At 35.2% G+C, this 25,730-nt stretch overlaps 1 protein-coding gene across 1 annotated transcript in view; it reads left to right on the forward strand.

The window, feature by feature from the left end:
* Positions 1–23,803, forward strand: part of myo1g (myosin IG) — a 48,352-nt gene extending 24,549 nt beyond the window's left edge. The window contains exons 19-22 of the mRNA XM_082186364.1: positions 1,918–2,022; positions 3,998–4,111; positions 7,377–7,534; positions 22,181–23,803. Coding sequence (XP_082042490.1) covers positions 1,918–2,022; positions 3,998–4,111; positions 7,377–7,534; positions 22,181–22,343 — 540 coding nt within the window. The 3' untranslated portion in view covers positions 22,344–23,803. The remainder of the gene's footprint in view (positions 1–1,917; positions 2,023–3,997; positions 4,112–7,376; positions 7,535–22,180) is intronic.
* The last annotated feature ends 1,927 nt before the right edge of the window (positions 23,804–25,730 follow it).

Raw genomic sequence — 25,730 nt, forward strand, 5'->3', positions numbered from 1 at the left:
GCTCCTGTTGACCGAAACTTGTAAATTCATGTAATTTGTCAATTTATTTTTGCTGAAATAGTTACTTTTTACATTCACATAAACTTTTTTTTCTGTGAGAAAGCAAAAACATTTTTAGCTATTTTTAATGTTCATTATTGTTGTATTTTACAAAATTTATGAAGTTAATTAGTTTACCTCGTTTTCATTTAGTTAAATCATGGCCAAGATTTGGCAACAAATTACGATGTGACCACAGTTTACCTAAACCAAGAGAACTAATTGATAAGTCCAGGGAATACATTCTTCTTTTGTGGCCTTTTTTTAATCCTGGGATTCTTATTTAAAGCCTGCATGAGCATCATGACATTAATGCTGTAGGGGACATAAAACATTAAGCCCATCATCATTAAGCACCACTTTATGGTTCAGGCATAATTTTGTTCAAAACAGTCTCTTTTTGTTGTGTGTAAATAAACAGTTGACACCATGCATATGACTGTTGGTGACACAAAAACAGCAGGTCAACAGATCTCATCTACTGTTTGCATATACTCGCTTTACTTTAGTCAAATCATGGCCAAGATTTTCAGTCGTGGCTATGAGGTTATTGTTGGTTATCACTGTCAATCTTCACAGTTTCTGATTTGATCGCGCATTTAAATGCAGTTGTCAATCCAGAAACTTTGTGGTGTACATATCAGAAGATTGTGTTCAGATTGTGGATGGACAATAAACAGAAAGCAAGAGAAGAGCCCTCCCTTTATAAGCTCTAAAGATCACTGAATTATGCACTTTACACATTAGTTAACATGAACTAACAATGAACAATACTTCTACGGCAGTTATTAATCCTAGTTAATGTTAATCTCAGCATTTATTAATACGTTTTTTTAAGATAATATTAACTTCAGGTAATTCACTGAACTAAAATGAACATGATCATTTTTATTAACTAACATTAAAAAAGATTAATGAATGCTTTAAAAATTTAGGTAACACTATTTTAGGGTCCAATTCTCTCTATTAAATAGTCACTTATTAGCATATTACTTGGATATTGGCTGTTTATTAGTACTTTTAAAGCACATTAATGCTTTATTCTGCATAACCATGTTCTACATCCCAATCCTACCCAATTCCTAAACTTAACAACTACCCTACTAAATATTGATAAGCAGTAATTAGGAGTTTATTGAGGGAAAGGTCATAGTTAATAGTGAGAATTGAACCCTAATCTAAAGTGTGACTAAATATATTGTTAATTGTTAGTTCTTGTTATTTAATGAATTCACTAATGTTAACAAATGAGACCTTATTGTAAAGTGTTACCAATTTTTTTTTTTTTTTTTTTTTTTTTTTGTGCTCAAGGACAAGCAAAAAAATATCTCTTGAAATAAAGTCAAGAGCCCTGGGGGTTCAACTAATTCTCCCTCCAGTGGAGTAAAATGAAGAGAGTGAGTCCTTGAGCTTGTGTTAAATAAAACAAATTAAGGAGTGTATTCTTTTTTTTTTTTTTTTTGAATTCTGTAGAATTTTTCCTCAGAAGCAAGAGATTCATTGTGATTTCTGTATTTCATAACACATTTTTAAAGCTCAAAAGATGCATGCTGAATGTTCGCTCCTGTCGTCACAGTGTATATCGGCTATGACAGATGAGCTTTCAAAGACCTTTGAAGTTTTCAGATCATCTAAATGAGTCAAAAGCTTATTCATGAAGCACAGTTGAGAATCTGTTGTTGCAGATAAGGTGTCATATCTGTTTGACGCATTAGTTGAGTGGGCTGGTGACGATGATGACTGTTTTTAAATCCGTCATGGATTGATTTGAATTGTCATCAAGGAAACCATGGAAGCATAAGTGTGCATGTTGTTTGTGTTGCTTGTGTGACTAAGCTTCTCATGTTGTCATAAATCCAACGTGTCTCTCCATTGCAGGCAAAGGACTCTCCTTTGACAAGCACCAACTTTGTGCGCATCACTAAAGAGCTGAAGAACAAAGACCAATATGCCCAGGTCCTCTTCTCATGCTCTGTCAGGATGGTAGGCTTTTTAAAATTATATTTCACTGTAATCAAATGACAAAAACTGTGCATTTTGTATTGCCAAAGCATTTGCAGAGAATAGTGCGTAAAAGTAAAAATGCATGTTTAAATAATAACAGTGCAAAAAATAATAACTAATATATATTTTATTAACTAATAAAAAAAATAACAATAGTGTCATTAACAGAGTGAACAAACAATATTAGAAAATACAATCAAATAACTTAAGTGTGAAAAGAGAAAACAGTTAAATTGAGAAATAATGTAAAATAGCAATAGTGCTAAAGGAGTAAACAATGACATTAAAAATTTAAATAAAATAACCTAAAATAACCAGAGTAAACAAGCAATATTAACAAATAAAGTAAAATTACAATAGCGCAAATGGAGTAAACAAGCAAAATGAAATAATAAAAATAACAATAGTGTGAATGGAGTAAACAAGCAATATTAGCAAATAAAATAAAATAAAAATAGTGTGAATGGTTGTAAACAAACAATATTCAAATAATTATAATATTGCAATAATATAGTAGGCCTATACATATAATAATGTCATAATAATTATAATAATAAATAATGTAAAATTACAACAGGCCAGTATTATCAAATAAAATAAAATAACAATAGTGCAAATGGGGTAAACAAGATATATTAGCAAATCAATTAAAATAACAGCAGTGTCAATGGAATACAAGCAATATTTGCAAATAAAATAACAATGGTTACAAAGGAGTAAAAAACTATATTAAAAAAGTAAAATATAAGTGTGAATGGAGTAAATAAGTACTATCAACAAGAACAACAATAATACAAATAAGAAGTAACAAAAAAGTAACCGTTATTGAACAAGTTTACCGTATTATATAGGGTAAACATGGCAAAAATATTCTTGGACATGAAAAGTATTTCTTCAAGTCACCAAGTCTCATTCACTTTCTCATTTTCTCACACCTGTGCTGCTTTGACCATAGAGCAACGTGGGACAGCACAAGAACAGCAGAGTTCTCAATGTTTTAATGCCTTAAAGGTGCTCTAAGCGATGTCACGCGTTTTTTAGGCTGAAACATTTTTTGTCACATACAGCAAACATCTCCTCACTATCCGCTAGCTGCCTGTCCCCTGAACACACTGTAAAAAACCGCGGTCTCTGTAGACACCCCAGGCTCCACAAACGGCAACAAAAACAAACTGGCCCAGTCTGGACCACGAAACATAACAAACAGTGTTCCAGCCAATAACCGACAAGAATGATTTGGGGGTGGGGGGGTTAGTGCGCGTGCGCATGAAGGGGGGGTGTGGGGAGCGGAGGAGAGAGAAAGCATGAAGAGGGAGGTTAGCTACAGTAGAAATGTCCTAGACAATGTCAACGACTAACGTTAGAATTATATTCTCTTGAATTTTGATATGGCCGACACACGACCAAAGAGATGACGTTACGATAAACAAATAGCAAAGAAGAGGGAAAAGGAGAAGGAACGTGCAAAGTCCCGAATTTACGTTGGAAAAGCCTGTTTCAGGACGCACGGAAGGGAGGGGGAGGGGACGGGATGAGGAGGAGGGAGGGAGGGAGGGTCGAGCTAGCCTCCGTTTTGTTTGACAATACTTCGAACGTCAACAAGAAGTGACGTCACCCAACATCGCTTAGAGCACCTTTAAGCAAAGACTATAAAATACACACTCTATCATAGCGCTGCAGCTATGGATGTTGCTGTCATTGGTCCAGTTTATCTTTCCTTCCCAGCGAGACTCAACCACACCACCAACCCAATTTCACAGGCTATTTTTAAAGGCAGGAACATGCAGTACAATGGTAGAGCAGTACATAAACCTATCAACAGTGCTAATGCAAAGGTTGAATTTCATTAAGCCCTGAATATTGTTGTAAGTTATTATTGTAGTCAAGCTCAGACAGAGGCAGCTAGCTTACCCCATTTCTGCTTTTTCTCTCTCCTGATTTCTCTTTTCTTCAGCTCAACTGGTTCAACAACACAAAGGACAGAGCTCTACTCATCACTGACAAGCATATTTACAGACTGGAGCCCAAAAAACACTTCAAAGTGCAAAAACGAATATCTCTTGATTCAGTAAGTATTTCACACACATGGTCACCTACACTTCTACATGCATGCAGAAATGCGTAAAATATAACAGCAAAGACTTAAACGAAGCCCTCAAAAGAAAGCAGACACGTCTTGATATCTGTAATTGTCTGGGGGCTTTTTTAATTTCTTTTTTTATGCAACCGTGCAATGTGGGTCAATGCATCCGTCTGCTGCAGTCACGTTTTCTCTTTGGATTTTTGTTTACATCTACCAACTGGTCTTTCTTATTAGATGACAGCACTAATACTTCATTTGACCGGACATGATGTCAGATGGCTTAACAGGGTCATTCGCAAACTTCTGGCTGCGTCTGAGTGAATTCAGGGACCAGAACAGTCTGTGTGTGAGGTGTCTGACCTACATTCTGTCTACGTTCTCAGATGCAATATAGTGAGAGAGGGATTTGGTCACACACTGCAGCACAGCAGTCTAAGCTCCCCTTAGCATAGACTCACAGACACTCACACACACACACACACACACACAAACACACATTAAACCTGCTATTTTATCCATATCTGTATGTTTTACACGTCTCTAGCGGAAGCAGGGCCAGACGTCTCAGAGAGATAGAGAGAAGCAATTGGGCAGTTCAGCAAGAGCTGTAGTATAATACTGAATCATGACAATTATGCACACATACTCTTTAACACAGCATTTTCACGTCACAGCTATTATTGTGATATTTACAGATTTGAATATTCAAAAGATACCAGATCAACACCAGAAAAAAATATATTGAGTCAAAATAGCCGTTTGTGTACTCAAAAACATGTGTAGACAACAACATGAATCACATTTCACACCAAATTCTAAAAATCAAAGAAATTATATTTTGCATAAAGAAAATAAAGTTTATTTTAAGGAGCATTAAGATTGTTACGGGAGTAGACGGGAAATACACTGGTGTATTTTTATTTATAAAGTCCTTTTAGGTCTATTACCCAAATATCTGCAAGATATTTCTGCTCTGCTTTTGCTTTCGCTTGTAATTGAAGTTGAAGTCATTTATTTCAATCACTGCATTTAAAAAACTATTAGGGAGTGTTTTTATCACAGCTTGTGAATGTTTTAAATGAATGTATATGTGTGTGTAAATTTCAGGAGATTTTAATTCTTCTGTCAGGCTGTCGTTGAAAATAAGAGCTCTTTAGTGGTTAAATAAAGGTTAATAATACTAATAATAATAATAATAATAATAATTGTTACATTATTTTCATGACTAATGAACATGTTTATCCCCCAAAATCTCTTTACTTTAATATGTGTCTGGATTTTTCACTTTTTTGTACGATGTATGATAATTTTTGTATGATGAAATAAGTTACAGCTTTTTAATATTTCATTTTATTTCAATTAAGGTTTATTTTATAAATGAAAATGTTTTTCATTTAGCAATAATAACCCTAATGCTACCACGATGTATAAATGCTTTAATAAGTAATTCAATTTAAATAATTTAAATACATTTTAAATAATGAGACTATGGAAGAGAGTGTGCTTAGTTGTCATGAAAATAATGTCACGATCCAAAAGAAATCTTTGCGGTCTAAAAATAGCCTTCAGTTTTGTTAAACAAAATATATTTCTTTCTTTTGATTTTGGACTGCAATATAATGCACATGTCCTGACAGGCTTTATGAGATTTACTCTATTATAATCTCACAGCCTTGCCGGCAGCCCTTCACTTAATGGGTCACCATCCAAGTGCATATTATGAACTTTTCCAACCCTCTCCGGTCAGGCCAGACCACACTGGATGGGTTCATGCAGTCCCAGACAAGGATATTGTTTTGTGACAGCCCAGTACATTGTGGTTTTAATCTCATTTCACCATAGACTGACGCACACACAAGGACTCTGCACAGCACAGGGGCTGATTGTGTCAGTTGATATTCTAGAGCAGACACAGACAGGGCAACCTTACGGCCTGTGCACACTTACAGTAATAACTATAATGATAAATAAGCATCTACACCAATGAACAATAACGCTCTGTTTATTATAAGCCTGTCATCTGTCACTTTAAATGCTTCAGTTGACTTAAATTCTGATTGGCTGTCAATATTTTTATCGTTCATCAGCTGAAAAAAAAAAAAACATTCTGAATGTGATTCCAGCGATATTGTTTCACTGTGTCATTATCGTTATAGTTGTGGTATGGACTCCTATTGTCATAGAATAAGAATTCTCATAGAATAAGAATGAAATGATATAGTCAAAGTTATCGTTAGAGTTTTCATCGTTGGTGTGAATGGGCCTTTACACATATGGTGTTTTTACACGTCTTACGGTAATCTGTTATATTCTGTGTGAGTGTGTGCGTGTGCGTGTGCGTGTGCGCGTGCGCGTGCACGTGTGTGTGTGTTTGACTTGAACGCAGTGTTTCCTGGCCCACCCTTATTTCTCAAAATCTCAGACAGCAAGGTCTGCTGCATGTACCACAGGACACAAAGTGATTTAACCTGTGTTAGTGTGTTTGTGTGTGTGTGTACGCACATGTTTGTGTGTGCTACTGTGTGTTCATCCGAGTGGCAGTAAAGAGGCTTAACGCTGCCTGATCACTCTCTTCCTTTCAGGCACAGCGGTGACGCACCTACTGCTGTTCATAACCACTCACGTTTGTGCACACTTAGAAACACACACTAGCCTTTAATGAACCCAATGCACACACACACAAAAAAAAGTTATAAAAATGATAAAAGCAACATTTCTGAAAAATGAAATGAAAACAGAAAATATGGAAAATGATAGCTTTTTCCAAATATTCATAAATACTATTGTATATTCATGCTCTCGAACATTCAAACAGCATCCCCAGGACTGTTTCTATTCTCAGAGTCATGCGTACCAGCCAGGCGCACACACAGTTTTCTGACGCACAACTTCAATTGGTCACACGTTTTGAGTAATTGAAACAATCAAGTCATTCATTCAGGATTATTTCCAGCACATTACTCATTCTCAAGGTTACTGAGTCAATCATGTGCTGAAGCAGAGGAAGCTTTTTTTAATATTTTTTTAGCTTTTTACTGTGGGTTTGCAAAGGCAAAGGTTGACTGAATGCCAGTAGTTGGTGGACAAATGAATCTGTTGGACTCAGGAAAGATGGATTTATTGGAAACAAATGCTTTGACTTCATTGTGCACCAACGCATGCTATGCAACGTATACTCGATATAACAATAGTCCAATATCATGGTTTCATGTGTTTGTATTGCTGTTTTACACTCTCTTCAAACCCACAGGTGGTTGGTGTAAGCGTAACAAGTGGCAGTGACCAGATGGTGGCGCTTCATACTTCCTCTCAGGATGACTTTCTGGTGCATTTGCAGAGGGGTCAACTGAACCCAAATCAAGACCGCGTAGGGGAGTTGGTGGGCGCCCTTACAGACCACTTTAAAAGGTAAGAGTCCATGTCAGTAATCTCCACCTTGCACATTTTGCAAGTGATGTGCAAGTCTTTCTGCAAGCATCACTATAACTATTGCTTATTCTTAGTCTTTAGGATTTAAACAGGGCCAAATCACATGCTGTCACATCACAATTTTTGTCCACCAAAAATGGTGGTGCTAAAATTCTCCATTTTCATAAAGAAAAAGCACCATAATATAATGACATTTTTGAAAATAAACCGTAAAGTAGTGAAATTAATTTGTTATTCATAAAAAAAAAAAAATATATATATATATATATTCTTTTTTTAATTTATTTTTTTATGAATAACAAATTAATTTCACTACTTTATACGGTCTTACCTTGATTTGTATATTATGTAATTGTAATATTATAAAAATTGATGACATCTTTAGACATTTGCATTCAACATTTGCTGAAAATTGTGGCCGAGAGAGCTCAATGCTCTGCAACTGAAGAAAACACATGCAAATAGAAAAAACACAAGAAAATTAAGAAAACATCTTCATCAGTTTGACAACACATGTGCTGCAAATACTCACAACGCAAGCAAATACAGAAACACGCTGTACTTGTAAGGGGACCCCAACAAGTGACAAACCTGGCTGAGACCGCTTATTGTTCAGTGTCTACTTGTCGATGACCTGAATTTGCAGCGCGTTTCTGTATTTGGTTGCATTGTGAGTATTTGCAGCGCGTTTCTGTATTTGGTTGTGTTGTGAGTATTTGCAGCGCGTTTCTGTATTTGGTTGTGTTGTGACAATTGTGGTGGACAATTAAATATTTCATTTGGATTCATTAAATAGCGTATAAAACAAAGCTTTTCGTAAACTGCTATAGTTCAAAAGTTTATTGTCTTTTGTCTGTGTGTGTTGCTTTATGGAATATACACATGCTGATTAGTGTAACAATGGTGGTCTGCAGCACGACGATAGAGTCTTTATTTAGAATAATAAACACTCTGGAGATATCTGAGGAAACGTAGTAGAAAATGCAATCCACATAAAATTGAGACAAAACAGAACAATGAACATAGGAAGCTAAGGTCTTAAATACACAGGGGAGTAATCAACGGAAAACAGAACAGGTGCGTAAATTAATTAACTTCCAGGGAAACTAACGAGGAAACTGAAAATGAAACCAAAACACAACATACATGTTACAATGAGGTATAATATCATCAAAAAGATTTGGGTCAGTAAGATTTTTTTCTTTAAGAAATTGATCATTTATTAAGCAAGGACGCATTAAATGAATTATAAAAAAAAAATACAATAAAGATTTCTATTTCAAATAAATGCTGTTCTTTTCAACTTTCTATCCATCAAAAAATTCCTGAAAATATTTTAATCATGACAACTCCCAGAGTGAATTATTTAACCGGAATTTATTGGCGGACGAGATTTGCTACATTGCTGGTGCTGAACAAACGTAAACATGGTTTATGAGGACACTTCCTGTGTCCTCGTGAACCAAATGGCTTAAAAAAACAAAACATACTAAATGGTGTTTATTGAAATTCAAAAAATGCTGAGAGTTTTTTGTGATGTGTTAAGGAGTAGGGTAGGGTTAGTGTAGGGGAATATAATGTACAGTATACAGACCATTACGCCTATGGAGAGTCCCCGTAAATCACATATTCCAATGTGTGTGTGTGTGGCTGGTGTGTAAGTCACTGTGTGTCTGCAATCACTGCTCCTGCACGTCTGCTTTAAACCCATTGTGCTGCCATCTGCGAGTCAATGCATGGGGTCATGCCCCCTTTACGACATCATCAAAAGGACACGTCAGAGGGGCCTGTGGAAGTGTGGAGGAAGGCAAATAGTGTGTGAGCATGTGTGCGTGGGGGTGGGTGGGAGAACAGATGACCATGCACACACGTGCGTTTCTCTCTATCCCCACTCGCCAAGACCACAGCTGAGAGACAGCACCCAGTACGACTTCCATTGCTTTATAAAATATGTTGGATTTTTCCATTTTCATAAACGTCACAAGCATAAGCACAAAAAGAAGACAAGATGGACTTATCTTCATTTAAAGCATATGTGAGGTTTCAGTTGAACAGATGTAAAAATAACCTTCGCCAGCCCTTGATAGAAAGTATCCATAAGTAGGAAACAACATTCCTCCAAACTAGCATAGTCCTACCCCAATATATAACCAGATAAAAAGTAGGAATATTATACGAATAATTAGAGGTGAAGTGCATATGTTTAAAAAGACCCAAGATCGTTGACATTGTGTCTTCACAGTAAAAATATCCTGTTAATTTTATGGTATATAGAAACACTAAAATAATGCAATAAACATTCACTAAACAACAGAAAATGTAACACAAAACACCATAATGTACATTACAGATAAGTACTGTTTTTAAAAGAATAACAGAAGTCATGCAGGGACTTCTGGGAGTATCCTTTCACAGTAAATTAGATGACTATTCATAGATTTTACTTCCAAAACCAGAAAATTGCATTTAATACACATTACGATTTTTACATATTTCATTACATACTACTTGTTTTTCATTATTCAGTTACAGTATAAGGTAAGATAACTTACACTTAACCAATTTAAAAAAAATAAAAATTCTGTAAAATTACAAAAAATTTTAATGGCTTTATTATTTCAATGCATTTCGGACCAACATTTCTATAATGTAAAATATGGCAGTGGATTTCGGTACTTAATTCTGTTGTACATTTAAAACATTTGTGAAACTGAAAAATAAACAAAGGTTTTGATTAGTATTAATGCATACGGTATAAAACATCATTTTCATAACAATGAATCCGTTAGACATCTCACAGTTTACATCCTAATGCTATTTCACTTATTCATGTAATCATTGAGTGAAATGAAGGTAGACATCATTTGCTTGATGAAGAGTGCGCTCCACATCTTCCCCCAGACTACTTAATAACGATTATACAATATTTCATATTCAAATATTAATGGAAATGAATATAGATGTAAGTGTTGGGGTGTTGGAGAAATCACAGATGATTTGTCACAAAAGTGACAATAAAAGCTTTGTGACTGACAGGATTACATGAACATGTTCCTCATTAGCTTTCATCTACAACTCAATTTTAAGAGAACAGACAAATGTGCCAAGACCTGTAGGAGTAATATAGGCAAATGGGTACACAAAATATGTATGAACTTTAGAAACATTTCAAAAAGTATTTAACCAAAACTTTTAACTTGCTGGTCTCAGGGTGATTTTTAGTGGATGAAGTCAAGTTCACACAAGTGTCCTATCAGAGTAACCACAGGTGTTGTAGAGAATCACATTAACTATGAACATCGTCCATTAAGTTTGATGAAACCTCTCACATGAATTGGGATATAGTTCGTAAAAATGTAATGAATTTACATTCCACATTCTGCTTTGCATGCATGTTGAGAGATCTTGTCTGCATCTCAATTCAAACAGTGATTCATTTCTGTTATGATGCCTCTTTAAACTCTGTGACCTTTCCTCTGGGTCATGCACCCTCACCTGACTTCTTAAGCAGTCAACATTATGACTGTGCCATGTGTGTTTGTTTATGGAAAGGCAGCGCCAGTGTGGATGTGTGTGTGTGTGTGTGTGTTTGTTGGGTAGTTTAAACTCCTTTTTGGCCATCTGCTGAGACAGCTGTGTGTGTGTGTGTGTGTGTGTGTGTGTGTGTGTGTGTGTGTGTGTGTGTGTGTGTGTGTGTGTGTGTGTGTGTGTGTGTGTGTGTGTGTGTGTGTGTGTGTGTGTGTGTGTGTGTGTGTGTGTGTGTGTGTGTGTGTGTGTGTGTGTGTGTGTGTTGGTGACGGCTTGGCCAAAGGCAGTGTTAGGTTGGAGCTTTTTGTAGCTCTGGCGTGTGAGACTGTGAGAGCTTCTGGAGCCAAAGGGGTTAGCAGAGATTGTTTGTCTTCTTAACCACCCTCCAAAAATTACCAGTTGTGAATTTTCTTTCACCTAAATAGATCAACTTTAACAAGCAGTATAGTAGGGTTACAGAAATGGAGACCAGAATTTAAAGTATTAGTATGAGATGATGATGATGATGGCTGCTTTCATCAGCGGTATAGTCTCAGGTATAGAGGAACGTTATTATAAACAGGGCTTGACATTAACTTTTTTGCTCACCAGCTAGTGGCTAGTGGTTTTCCAAAGTTAATAGCCACTCCGCATTTTCACTGGCCACAATTTTGACATAGATTCCATGGGATATTCCATGTCATATAGATATTTTTAATATCATCTCATAATGCAGCAAACGGTAAATTAGGCTGCTGTCACTTTAAGACCTGACACACAGACCCATTATACTGTTTTATATAGCCAATATATTTGGCTTTATGTGCGCACACTTTGGGATGCGTACAATTATGCACAATACGTGCAATCAAATTCAGGCCCTGTAACAGCAACAATATTCATCAGGAGGCGGAGCAAATGAAACGAGTGAGTGAGAGGAGGCGGGTGTGAAAGTTCGCTGTCGGAGAGATGAGAGAGCGAGTAAGCGCAGCTGCTATCATGTATCTATACTGCGGAATATGAGAGTATTGGGAGTGTTTCAGATATTTCAGTATCGATATGTATAGAAAAATCTATATTTTTGACAACACTATACATTGCACTTAGTTTATTATTTCAGAACTCTTTTTAAAAGACTACGATTGAAAAATGTATATTATATCAAATTCAACCCGCCAAAGTGGCTTGTAGGAGTGACTGCGTTACACGCCACTGCTGAAATCCACCTGGATTTTGCGGATTGGCGGGTGTTAATGTCAAGCCCTTGTTATAAATATAAATATTTGTTGAGTGATTGTTTTTCAATAGTGGGGTTCGATACTTGAAGGTGCGATAGTCTTTTCTTCCCTAGTGTGATGTACAGTTTATCCGAGTGAAACGGCTTCTCGAACAAGAAAAAATGTAAGACTTGATCTTGTCCATCAGGAATTGATTGGATCATTAGATCATTGTGTTTGCTATTGCTGTAATTGGCAGGTGGTCCGACCTAGTGCCAGTAAACACATCATCAGAGAAGGGAAAAGATGACGCTGCAAGAGGGAGGGGTAGTTATTTTGATTAAAGGTTACCAGGGCCCATGATAAAAAAAAATTAAAAAAAGTGGTTAGATGGATAAATCATTTATAATAAATACTGCAATATTTAATAAACAAGAATTTGTCAATTTTAATTTCATAGTGACTTCATCATTCTTATATCATTATTCTTATATCATACCGTAATACAATTTAAAGAAGACAAATGTGGCATAAATAAAATGCAATGAAATTAATTTACAGTGCTGTACACATTACTATTTTGGTATATAAATATATCTTTATAGCCTGACAAATATGTAACTAGTAATCACAACTTCGAATACACATTAAAATCAATTGCATATTCATATGAATCATTTTAATAATGGTAATAATTGCCATGGCAATAACATTATAATAATAACGACCTAGTTATTTCTTTAAATATTATAGAGCAGTGGTTCCCAACCCTGGCCCTGAAGGAACCCAGCTCTGCACAGTTTAGATGTCTTCCTAATCTATACCCGATTCAATTCATCAGCTTGCTACTGAAGTCTCCAAGACCTCACATATGTGTGTTAGAGACATCAAAAATGTGCACCATTGAGGTACCACTGATGTAGAGTGTACTATAATAAGGTATAACTATGAATATAAGCATTGTAATATTGGTCGTTTGTTGATCTGTTCACCAATTCTTCACTCTTTAACAGTTAACAGAGCTGCCTGTGGGCAGTGCTAAAGGCTTAAAAGCTTTTCCCAGGTTTAATCAATCCAGTCTAACTGCAAATTATGGGGGAAATTATGTTTTTCCATTGGTAGGTCATTGTGACTTTCATTAGATACATTTGAGAAGAACATTTTCTTATTTTACCAGAACTGTTTCGTTATTTTATGCATCTACTGAATTTCAAGACTATGACTGATTGATGCAGTTAAACATCTTCTCTCATTTCATCATGTGAACTTACTGTTGATTACAGTAGTTGATTCAAGGCACTTATGTTTGTTGAAGAAATAAGTGTTTGAAAACCTATTATGTCATTATTTTTGCAGTTTTGGAAAACAAATTACACACTTTACCTTAAATGGCAATCTACCATTCAAAAGTTTTGAGATGTTTTTCAAATAAATATCTTATCCTCACCAAGGCTGCATTTAAAAAAATACAGTAAATACCGTAATATTGTTAAATATTACTGTTTTCTATTTGAATATATTTTAAAATGTCAAAGCTGAATTTTCAGCATCATTACTCCAGTCTTCAATGTCACATGATCCTTCAGAAATCATTCAAATATGATTTGCTGCTCAAGAAACATTTATTATTGTCATTGCTGAAAACAGCTTAATCATTTATTTTATTATATATATATATATATATTGTCTTTTATCTGTGATACAGTTTTAGGATTCTTTGATTAAATAAGTTCAAAAGAACAGCATTTATTTACAGTACAAATCTTTTGTAACATTGTAAATGTCTTTATTATCACTTTTGATCAATTTTAAATCCTTTCTGAATAGAAGTATTTATAAATAAATAAAAGCGCTAACTGACCCCAAACTTTTGAATGGTGGTGTAGATGAACTGTCCTCAAAACACCATTTGTTCTGTTGTGTGTCCTTGAGTGTGTGTTTGTGCTTCTCCGCAGGGTTAACTGCGATTGTTTGTGTTTGTGTCATCTGCAGACATTATGACCAGAATAATCAGCTCTATTGTTGCCATGCGTGACATCATCCCTGTTGTGTGTGTGTGTCTGTGTGTTGCCCTCCCATAGGAAGGAAAAGCCTGTTGCGTAATCCTCCAATGGTGTGATGCTGTGTATCAATAAGGGAACTATCTTCTCAGGTTGAGTTGATGAGCAGCTTATCTCGTCCTTCATTCCCAAGATGTGCTTTTAGTGTCAGAGGCTTAATCAGACTAGAAGTAATCTATGTGATGAACTATGATTATATCACCGTTACACAAGGTGTTGCTGCATTCATTAAGTCTTGATTTATTGAATACTTGCTGAATAAATTCCATCCTCAAGTTTAGCTAATAGATTTTAAAATCCATCAATGTAGAACTATAATTCCACATAATAACAAAGCATTGCACTTAATGCTGATGAGAGAGTCAGTAGAGCAGCAATAGTTTGAGTGGATTTAAAGGGATAATTCATCTAAAAATGAAAATGGTCATTATTAACTCACCCTCATGTCGTTCTGAACCTGTATATCTTCCATTTAAAATTGTAATGTTGCTTACAATGAGTAATCCATACAATGAAGCATAAAGTGATTAGCAGTTGTCATATGATACATTTTATAGGAGGAACAGATTAAATTTAATCATTTATTATTCATTGAAAACTATGACTGGAAATTCTAATTATGATTTTATTCTAAAAACTACTGTTGTCCTTTAAAAAAAAAATATTACAAAAAATTAAAAATTTGCTTTAAAACAGCTATAAAAAATCCTAAATAAAACCACAATAAGAAATATTACTATTGTAAAAACTGCAGTAAGCCCTTAAAGCTTGTCTTTTGTTGATTCCTGCTTCTCATTACAAGTTTGGGAAGATTGTTGGTCCATGTTGCATTTCCAAATGCATGTTGAAGCGACCCAAACCAGCATTAACTGTGAACCGAGACGCTGTAAACACCAGAGGATACTGGGCTGTTCTTGTGTAAATGAACACAGTGCAGCGCTTCACTCTGAAACACACAGCGTTTTGCAGCTTTTGCATTTTGATAATTGCACTAAGCCATATTGCGTTTTCCGTTTTATTTTGATTAATCGTGCCGCCCAACTGAAAACCTTTCTCTTTTTCATTCTTATTTCATTCTTATTTCTGGATATTCACACTCTCAAAATGTTTTCCACCATGTTTGACGTCAGTGACACCAAATGAATGTCTGAATGAAAGTACAAATACTGTATGTAAAAGTGCATATGATATTTGTGAGCAACAAGGGTAGGCTGCAGATTTCAGTGAATAATGATTTAAATTTAAATTAGTTCCTCGCATAAAGTCAAATAATGGCAGAATTCTTTTTTCTTTTTCTTTTTTTTTTTTGAGTGAATTTTACCTTTAATTCTTTTTTTGTTGATAATGATGTTGTCATTTGTCACATCACATCAGCATGTGTTTTGGCCCAGCAGTTTAGCCTGCTTTTTCCACACTCACAGTCAGAAAAACAGCCTGTTCCTCCACACCTCTGTGGGACACAGATGCTGGCTGCTGTTACCCCGACGATAGTTGCCAAGCAGCTGAGGAAGTGCTAATTAGGATTGCAGGAGAGATGATGGGGAGTAGTGGAGATGGAGGAGTGTGTACATGTTTAATTGTGTATTTGGCTGAGTGTGTTTTAAGTGGGCTTTAATCTGTGGACTTGTAATGGTCCCTCCTGGTGTCTTATGACTGCTGTGTTTTGTTAGAGGGCCCTGAAGGCTTTAAGTTTGCGCTCACAAAGAGCTGCATTATAGAAAGAAAAAAACACCAGCCTGTTTATATGAAACTTTGGTATTCTCTCCCTACAATAATTATGATTATAGAGTAGGTTATTGCACTCAATTTTGGTATAAATAAGTAGAGTTGTATGCAGTACAACTATATTGTCATAATTATACTATATTGTATACACTGTAGATTTCAGGTTGTAATTGACTTGGATAGTTTAGCAAAAAGTGAGTATTCTCTTATTACCTATTAGCATAGACTACCATTCAAACAATAAGATTTATTTTTACATAAATCAATGCTTTTATTCAATGCAGGTGAATTAAATTATAATCAAAAGTGACAGTAAATACATTTACATTGTTGCAAAAAAAATCTATTTCAACTATACTTTCTATTCATCAAAGAATCCTGAAATTATTTTATTATGGTTTCCATAAAAATATTAAGCAGCTCAACTGTTTTCAACATTGATAAAAATAAGAAAATTAATGTTTCTTGCGCACCAAATCAGCATATTAGAATTATTTATGAAGGATCATGTGACACTGAAGACTGGCGTAACTTACGGCAGCTGAAAGTTAATCTTTGAAATCACAGGAATAAATTATATTTTATAATGTATTAAAATAGAAAAAACATTATTTTAATTTTAACTGTATTCTATAATATTACAAGTTTTACTGTATTTCTGATCAAATAAATGCAGCCTTGGTGAGTATAATAGACTACTCACATTTACATTTAAAGGTGAAATGTGTGATTTTCAAAATTGCAAGAATAATGATTTAATAGGTTTCCATTATTCGACAAACGTTATTCGACTTATTTAATAAGTCTAAAATCTGAAAAGAGGAGCAGGCTTTCACATAAAAAAATTTTCTCTAAAAAGATACGTGGTTTTATGGCTAATCTAAGATTTGGGCTCGAACTAGCCTGACATTGTCCTTCGTTTCAGTTCCTGAAAACCTGTAATTATTTCCTGTCCTTTCATTCTCTCTCTCTCTCTCTCTCTCTCTCTCTCTCTCTCTCTCTCTCTCTCTCTCTCTCTCTCTCTCTCTCTCTCTCTATCAATCTAATATCTGTCCCTGTAGTCTTTTTGTATCTATCTATCTTCCACCTTTTGTCTCTCTGAGAGAGTTTGTCACTTCTGTCTCGTTGTTGACAGATGTGCATTCTCAGCTCCTGCCCTGAGACACTTTGCCTTTGGGAAAATGGCTGACAGTTTGAGAGAGAGAGAGAAAGAAGTGATTTTGTGTTTACTGATATTGCTGAGAATGGTTTTAGCAACAAAGATGCAGAAGTTTGTTTAGTTCAGGATGAAACTAACTGACTAAAAGTGACAGTGAAAGGTGGAAGAGAGATTCCACTGACCTCAGACGCCTTTGCACTTTCTCTGTCACTTTATGGTTTATTAATAACGCTATGTCATGGTGAGTCTTCACCAACAAGCATTATATTTACACTATTATTATATTTTATATTATATTTACACTACTGTTCAAAAGTTTGGCATTGGTAAGATTTTCCAATATTTTTTTACGAAGTCTCTTATGCTTACGAGGATGCATTTATTGGATCATAAATGCAGTTAAAAAAAAACAGTAGTATAGTAAAATATTATTGTGATTTAAAAGAATGTAAAAAGAAAATAACTTTTTTAGGGATTCTTTGAAAAATAGAAAGTATATATTTATATATATGTATATATATAGTATATATTTTTTAAAATATAAATATTTTGTAACATTCAAAATGAATTTACTGTCACTATTGATCAATTGAATGTGTCCTTGCTGAATAAAAGTTGGTAACACTTTAGTTTAGGGTCCAATTCTCACTAATAACTAGTTGCTTATTAACATGCATATTACTAGGATATTGGCTGTTTTTTAGTACTTATAAAGCACATATTAATGCCTTATTCTGCAAGATCATATTCTACATCCTTTAATCCCAATTCCTAAACTTAAGAACTACCTTAATAACTATTAATAAGCAGTAATTAGGAGTTTATTGAGGCAAAAGTCATAGTTAATAGTTAGTTAATAGTGAGAACTGGACCCTAATCTAAAGTGACCAATTTCATCACCATACACTCTTAAAAATAAAGGTTATTTTTTGGCATCTATGGTTCCACGAAGAACATTTAACATCCATGGAACCTTTCCATTGCACAAAAGGTTCTTAATAATGAAAAAAGGTTCTTTAGATTATTAAAATCTTTTTCACACTGAGAAGAAAATGATTATTTTAAGAAATGTTCTCTGAATGGTTCTTTCGGAACCATTGAGGGTTCTATGGCACAGCTGCAAAAAAACGCCTTTTGGAACCTTTATTTTTAAGAGAACAAGGACAAAAACAAAAATAATGCAAAATTGAACGTTGTATCTGAATGGGAACATTGTTACGTTGCTACATTGCTTTTGCTGGTGATGTTCTCAACAAGCCATTAGGAGGAGACTGCAAACAAACGCACGCAGTCAGAGCCCACGGGGGCCCAAACTCAAGGTGTGATGGTAAACAAAATGTATGCGCGGTGACAGCCGAGCCCCGGGGACGCAGACTGCCGTGGTTGCATGTGTATTCTTGAGTTGGTTTCCACTCTTAGGGACCGGCTTGCAGGAATAACGGATCTGGAAGGCACTAGAATGTGTAATGAAGTGTTTTTTTCAGGCATGGCCCAAAACAAGAGTTGTCAATGATTCACTTTAATGACATGGAGATGTACAGTCACATGTGACAGAAACGCGAAATAAAATAAGTTCTCATGGAGGAAGGAAGGCGGGGCACACGAGAAACATACGGAGTTGCTGCTGCGTCCCAGTTCTGTCGTATGGTTTCCATGGCAATAAATAATGCAGCCCAACTGCATCATCTTTTCATTGGTTTGGACGCCATGTCCCTGGAAAAAACAGGGCAACTCAATCGCAAACCTGCACCATTTAGGTAACCTACAACTCCCAAAGTTTTTAGAGGAATTGCGAAAAGTTCTGCATCACTTATGCAACTGGTCTAAGCCAATAGTAAATGACTCGCTCAGGAGTAGTTCACCTAGACATTTAAATTCTGTCATCATTTACTACCACATTCCAATCCAATATGCTGTTTTTTGTTTATAGAACATAACCATTTTATGTTTTGGTTACCCGGACTTTGAATGGAGGGACCAAAACCTCTCAGGTTTCATTAAAAATATCTTAAAGGGATACTCCACTTTGAAACAACATGAGGGTGAGTATATGATGACAGAATTTTCATTTTAAAGTGGAGTATCCCTTTAATTTGTGTTTCGAAAATTAAGCAAAGTCTTATGTTTTTGGAAAAAAGCTGAAAGTAAAAGCTGACAGAATTTTCATTTTTGGCTAAACTATAGCTTTAAGGGCCAGATTCACAGTCACTTCAGAATCTCGTCGGAAGTGGTAGGTCATCCAGGTACTTTCTGCCTACTCTTTTATGAGCACTATGAACTCGGACATACTTCTTTTGACGCATACTGTTTTTCACCTACAAGGAAGTATGCAGTTTCGGATGCAGATGCTTTTTTTCTGTATTAATGGTGCAAATACCAGTAAATTGACTACCGCAAACCACATTAGTAAATCAAGTTGCTTGCTAATTTATTTTAATGCGCTTGTCCCGTAAATGTTGTGTTTGAAAGGGAAACTCCTACAAATGCATATGCGATAAGGTCAGTCGCAAAAATAACTGTCCACGCCTTTTCTTAGCTCATTTTTCACTGCACATCTTTAATGAATCCTGACAGAGGGTTTGCGCTGGCACAAGCTGTGGTAAATCTGGCTTTATACAGCTTTTCTATACAAACAGCTTTTCTTCATGACAGAATGATGACACAGTTTTCATTTTTGGGGTGGGGTGTAAACTGTTTCTTTAACTTAAATCTTATCATAGATTTATAGCGGTTAATGCCCTCCAGTGCCATGTTTCTCTGACCTTCTTTCGGTGAGTTGGTGAATTAGCAGGTCAGTGGGTTGATGGGTGGGTGCAGAGCATGGCTTTGAGCCCTGATGGGAACAGCTGAGTGGAAAGGGAACAAGAGAAGTGATAAGTTGCATGACCCACAACCAGCTTTTTCATGGCGAGTTGCCGTCCACCTGTTGAAGTTTGAGTTGTTCACATGGTTTGCAGTGGGTAGGAAACCGAAAACCTGAGACCATCTGATTCTGCTCCATGCTATAGTAGGTGCCAACCAGGAATATATGTTTAAAAAAGACCAAAAACTAAATATAATCCATTTTTAAAGGAAGCTTATCATGGAAAATAGGATTTAAAAAAAATATTTTGTACGTGTTCATTTAGCAAAAATGTAAGCTGCAAAATTAGTAATTCCAAAAATCAGCATGGTTATGATACATTACTGTTCAAAAGTTGGGATCTGTATTTGAAAAAAAAAAATATATATATATATATATTTATTTATTTATTCAGCAAGTGACTTGAGAACAAATGTGACATTTCTATTTCAAATGAATGCTGTCCTTTTGAACTTTTTATTCATCAAAGAATCCTGAGGGGGGAAAAGCATCACTGTTTCTACAAAAATATTAAGCAGCGCAACTGTTTTCAACATTGGTAATGTTAAGTAATGTTTCTTGAGCAGCAAATCAACACTCAAGACTGAAGTAATGGCTGCTGAAAATTCAGCTTTTGCACAATATTAAAATTTTACTGTATTTTTGATCAAATAAATGCAGCCTTGGTGAGCATTAGAGACTTCCTTTAACATATTACATCTTACCAACCCCAAAATTCTGAATGGGAATGTATGATGTCACACCTTTCAGCTGTGACCAAATTCACAATATATTATTGCCTTTTCTACCTTATTGATTAGTAAAATAACTTCGCAGCATTCATCAAATTGAACAACATTTCAAACTACACCGTTACACAAGGATATCAGAGGTCATTTACTTGTAGAAGTCTTAAAGGTACAATATCAAAAACAGCCTGTTTAATTCTGAGATCAGAGAGAGAGAGCTCAACATGGGTGCAAAAAAAGTTATAAGTGGATTTGGAAAGTAAGTAGAAAAGATGAAATGCTACAAAAGTGTGTAATATGGCCCCTTGATAATTTAGCATATTAAATTGATGTGCATTTATGCACCATTTCATTTGTGTTTTATAGACATCTGAATAAAAGAGACTTTGTGTGCCATAGCTGTCTCTTCACTCTGAGAATTAGTGATCATTTTTAAATACTCTGAGGAAGTGAGACGTCTGTGCGTTTAGGGAACAGGGACAGGATCAGACAGCGAAGGTGTCCCTTCTCATCTTTTCTGTCCTACATAGAACATTATTTTTGACTCCATCAAATGAAACTTTTTGAGCCCCACTTTACTGCCTCTGGACCACTTATATAATAGCCTGATAAATCCTGGATGTCTTTAAAACAATGTTTCTGGTGTAATTAGCTACAATACATATACTTTAGCTTTTCTTTTCTTTTATGTATTGCATACATAATTATTTGTCATTTTTGTCATATAGCATAAGAAGTTAGTTCTACATTTCATAAAATGTACATTTTGTGAAGGATTATTTTTAGTACACTACCATTCAAAAGTTTTGTTTTTTGCAAGTAAATAAATACAAAGTTCTGTCATGAAACTCTTGATGGCAAAAAAAATTATATTTCAAATAAATGCTGTTATTTTAAACTAATAATAGTTCACAATATTACTATTTATTTTTATTGCATTTTTGACTAAATAAATGCAGCATTGGTGAACATAAGAGACAAAAACATTTTAGAAAATCTTACCAACCCTAAACATTTGAATGGTAGTGTACGTTTACAACTTAATTGTCATATGTAATATCTATTATCAGAGACCATTTTATTAAGGCATCTGGAGTGATGAGTTGGTTTATTGTTTAATGTGGCAGGGTTGAGTCACTGTATTTGTACAGCTGTGTAACATACTGAACCCATAATAAAGCTCCTACATTGGATTCTCATCATGAACCACTAAAAACCAAGCAGAAACACAACTTGAGTGCAAATCTTTGCCTGCTTTTTATAGGCCACAGGGAGCTGTGAGAGCTGTCACAAGCTATTTTGGGGATGTATTCAGCACATTGTCTAGAATCAAGAGTAATTATGTCATGTCATCTGTTTATTGCAGAGTGAAGAACACCCCTCTGCCAGTGAAAGTGTGCTCCTCAGCAGTCCAGGTACATATGAGCGCCAAACCTAAGAGTATCACCGTAGAGACCAAACCCGGCCAGACCATCGCAGACTTCAAGAAGAGTCGAACAGGATTCACCTTACTGCTGCCCCATCAGTAAAGCCAAGGCTTCACAGGACATGACATAAAACAGCATTCACCAATTCAGTCAGAGACGGGCCATAACTCATCAAAAACTCATATCAAAGACTCATATCAAAAACTTAATCTCATATATGATATGATGGATTCCCCATCATATCAAACAGGATTGGATTGTTTATTAGGCCTATATAAGTGGAAGAGAATTTCTTGTTAAGCAATGCACTTTGTTGTTTTAATAGAGTGCTGCAGTGACATAAATCACCCTGGTTCCCTCGACAAAAACCCAATACGATTTTATTTATTCGCTTTTGGATTATTGCAGAAATAAGCTCTGTGACCAACAAAGGTTTATGATTCTTGCTCGTATTGTTCATCATGATAATCATCACAAATTAACTTTTGAAGACTAAATGTAATCTGCAGAAGTAAAAATCTAAATGTAAGGTATAAACGAACTACACAGTGGTTGCATGATTTCAACGTCAACGCCATTAAGCTTCAGTTAACTCTTTTTGTCTTCGAGTTAAGAAAGTTTGTAAGAACAAGATTATGAACACAACGTGAGTAAATGAGTTAATCTCTTCGGCTGATGATGTTTAATGTTCCCGACAGTCTCTAGTCCCATTTAGACACTTGTTAGACACATTTCGACACTTGTTAGACAAGTGTCTAAATGGGACTACAGAGATAGACAAGTGAAAGCTTTAAAAAAATCACAAGAGGGATTAGTGTGATCTATTTTATGTCGTAGATTAAAACATGAAAATATCTTGAGCTTGTGTTCACCAAAGACCTCGTTTCTGGCATTTAACCAAAAACCCATTGACTTCGGGACGATAGAACCTGAAGCGCAACGTGTTTACAGGAATTGGCCTAAATAAATCCTGTAGTCCTCTACAGAAGAAACATCTAAACTAGTTAGTGTTAGTGTGTAGATCATGTGGTTAAAAAGACAATATGCAGCATCAATGATTCTGCGGTCCCTCCTCTATTTTTCTTTTTGCACATGAATTAGCCAAAGTGTTTTATCACGTTTTTTGAATTGTAGTATATAATGTAATAATGCTATTTTATTATTTATGTACATTTCAGAGGGAACGTTCTGTTGATATGGCCTTTGCACTTTTCATAACATATGCTGAGTATATTTTTACGTTTATTATGAATTTATTTTATTTTCTCAGGGACAGGGTGTAGGCTACATTTTAACTGTGGAGATGTAACCAAGAGTATTTCATGTGTGAAAATGAATGTATTTTCATTTGAGTTTCGTGGTACACAGACGTGTTTAACCAAGGTTTACAACACCTCAGATCAAACCGTACAAGTGTTACTGCGCTGTAGTAGTATGCTTTGTTTTAATGCTTTTTAAACTCTGTCATCTTTAAATTGCTTAAAAACAGCAAATATGCTGTAATCAAATCATTTGAGAGCCTTATGCTATTGTTATATTAAATGCTACATGCAATGATTGTGTTTTTTTGTTTTTGTTTTTTTATGCAGTGTGTTTAATGCAGTTTTTAAACTGTTTATGGGTTTGGGGACTCTCATTACATGTGTGTGTGTGTGTGTGTGTGTGTGTGTGTGTGTGTGTGTGTGTGTGTGTGTGTGTGTGTGTGTGTGTGTGTGTGTGTGTGTGTGTGTGTGTGTTTCTCGGCACTGAAGATTCTCAATAGTGACAGGTTGCCTTACTGTCACTGTTTTCTTTGTCCTGCTTTCCACTCCCCTGCTGCGAGCATCTTTCATCCGTTCTGACATCCTTGTGGTTTCATTTTTTGTCTTTGTGATTTTTTTTTTTCGCTACTTTGCATGCACCTGTCTGCTTTTGACACTGAACTGTTTATTTCTCAATGTGTCATGAGAATCAATCGTTATTGAATGTCTAAAAATGTATTTTTTCACTTTCTCTACTCTGTTGTCAGTTTTTTCTTTTTGTGTATTTGACATGAAACGTCAAGCAACGGCATTCTGTTACATCTAAAATTATTTCAAATCACAGTTTTATATAATTATCATACATGTCTTCATTTTAATTTAGAAATTGCCTGGGATGTTTGTACTTAAAAAAAAAAAAAAAATATATATATATATATATATATTGAATTAAAGTAATCTTTTTAAGTGAATTGCAAGACAGTTTAATTAAAATTGTGAGGAAGAAAAAAATAAAATGGTGAAAGCAATTACAGCACATAAATGTATAAGCAGCATTTAAACCTATGAAGCATGGACATTTTATCTACTGTCACAAAAACAAAAAAAAAGCCTGATATAGAAGAACAATTTGGCAACATGGCAAAACATTTTAGGAAAACTAGTGCTTTAAAGAATCCAATGATCAATACACTGATGTAAAGTTCTTGATGAAAGTATGTGGTTATCTCTCTCCAAAGATCCACGGAAGAACCCTTAAGAGTGTAGAAAAGTACCCAAAACCAGTGTCAATCAGAACTATCAAAGTCTGAAAATAAAGCGAAGGGTCTTAGAAGCTCTTTTTTTAGGTCAGTGTTTGTTTTCCTCAATCTCATTAGTCATGTTTCTAGAGCAGATCGAGTCACAGGCAAAAATAACTATTCCCCCGGCAACAACACTCGCCTTCAACCACACCACATGGCAGCAAACTGAGCTTCTCTGATAGCTAATATGAATCAGGTTAATTTGTGACTGGGTCACCGGATTCATCTGGCACGTGGGGGCTTGTTTTTGAAGTGTGTCATCGTGACCTAGTGCATGATTTTCATTCACAAATGTGAATGTAAACAACAGAATTCATAGGAAAATACCCCATCCTTTGTAGATAGAGCTTATTTCCTCCATATAGGCCTGTCCCTCGATAAATTATACATATTTTAAGGTAAAATATGTAATCTTTTATGTTAAAAAGGCCATATTATGCCCTACAATGACTTGCTTTTGTTTTGGGGGTCTACTAGAATCATGCTTGAATGTTCAAAAAAACACCTTTTTTTCTTTCTTTTTTTTAAAACATATTTTACATTATTGCAGCACCTCTCTTCTCAGTCTGTCAGTAACACTCTTTTGATTTCCTGTCTCAATGAAGCCCCTCCTTCTGAAAAGCGCAATGTGCTCTGATTGGTCGGCTGGATCAGTGTGTTGTGATTGGTCAACCGCTTTGAACTTGTTTCGGAAATGTCACGCCCCTTACCATAACCCTAAGTTTCAACACTACTATAATGCAACTCAACCAGGCCTTGTACTTTTTCATGCTCAAATAACAACATTCCACACTAAAGAAAGTTGAAAAAGTAAAAAACACAATAGATCTTCTTTAATATACCTTTTCTGTCAATGTACATTCTTAATATTTATGGATATTCTTAAAAAAGAATTTTTAATAATTCTTATGACAGAATTTTCACAGCAAGTCTCTCAGGTAGGATTT

Source organism: Leuciscus leuciscus (assembly GCF_965113295.1).
Source record: "Leuciscus leuciscus genome assembly, chromosome: 12".
Taxonomy (NCBI): Eukaryota; Metazoa; Chordata; class Actinopteri; order Cypriniformes; family Leuciscidae; genus Leuciscus; species Leuciscus leuciscus.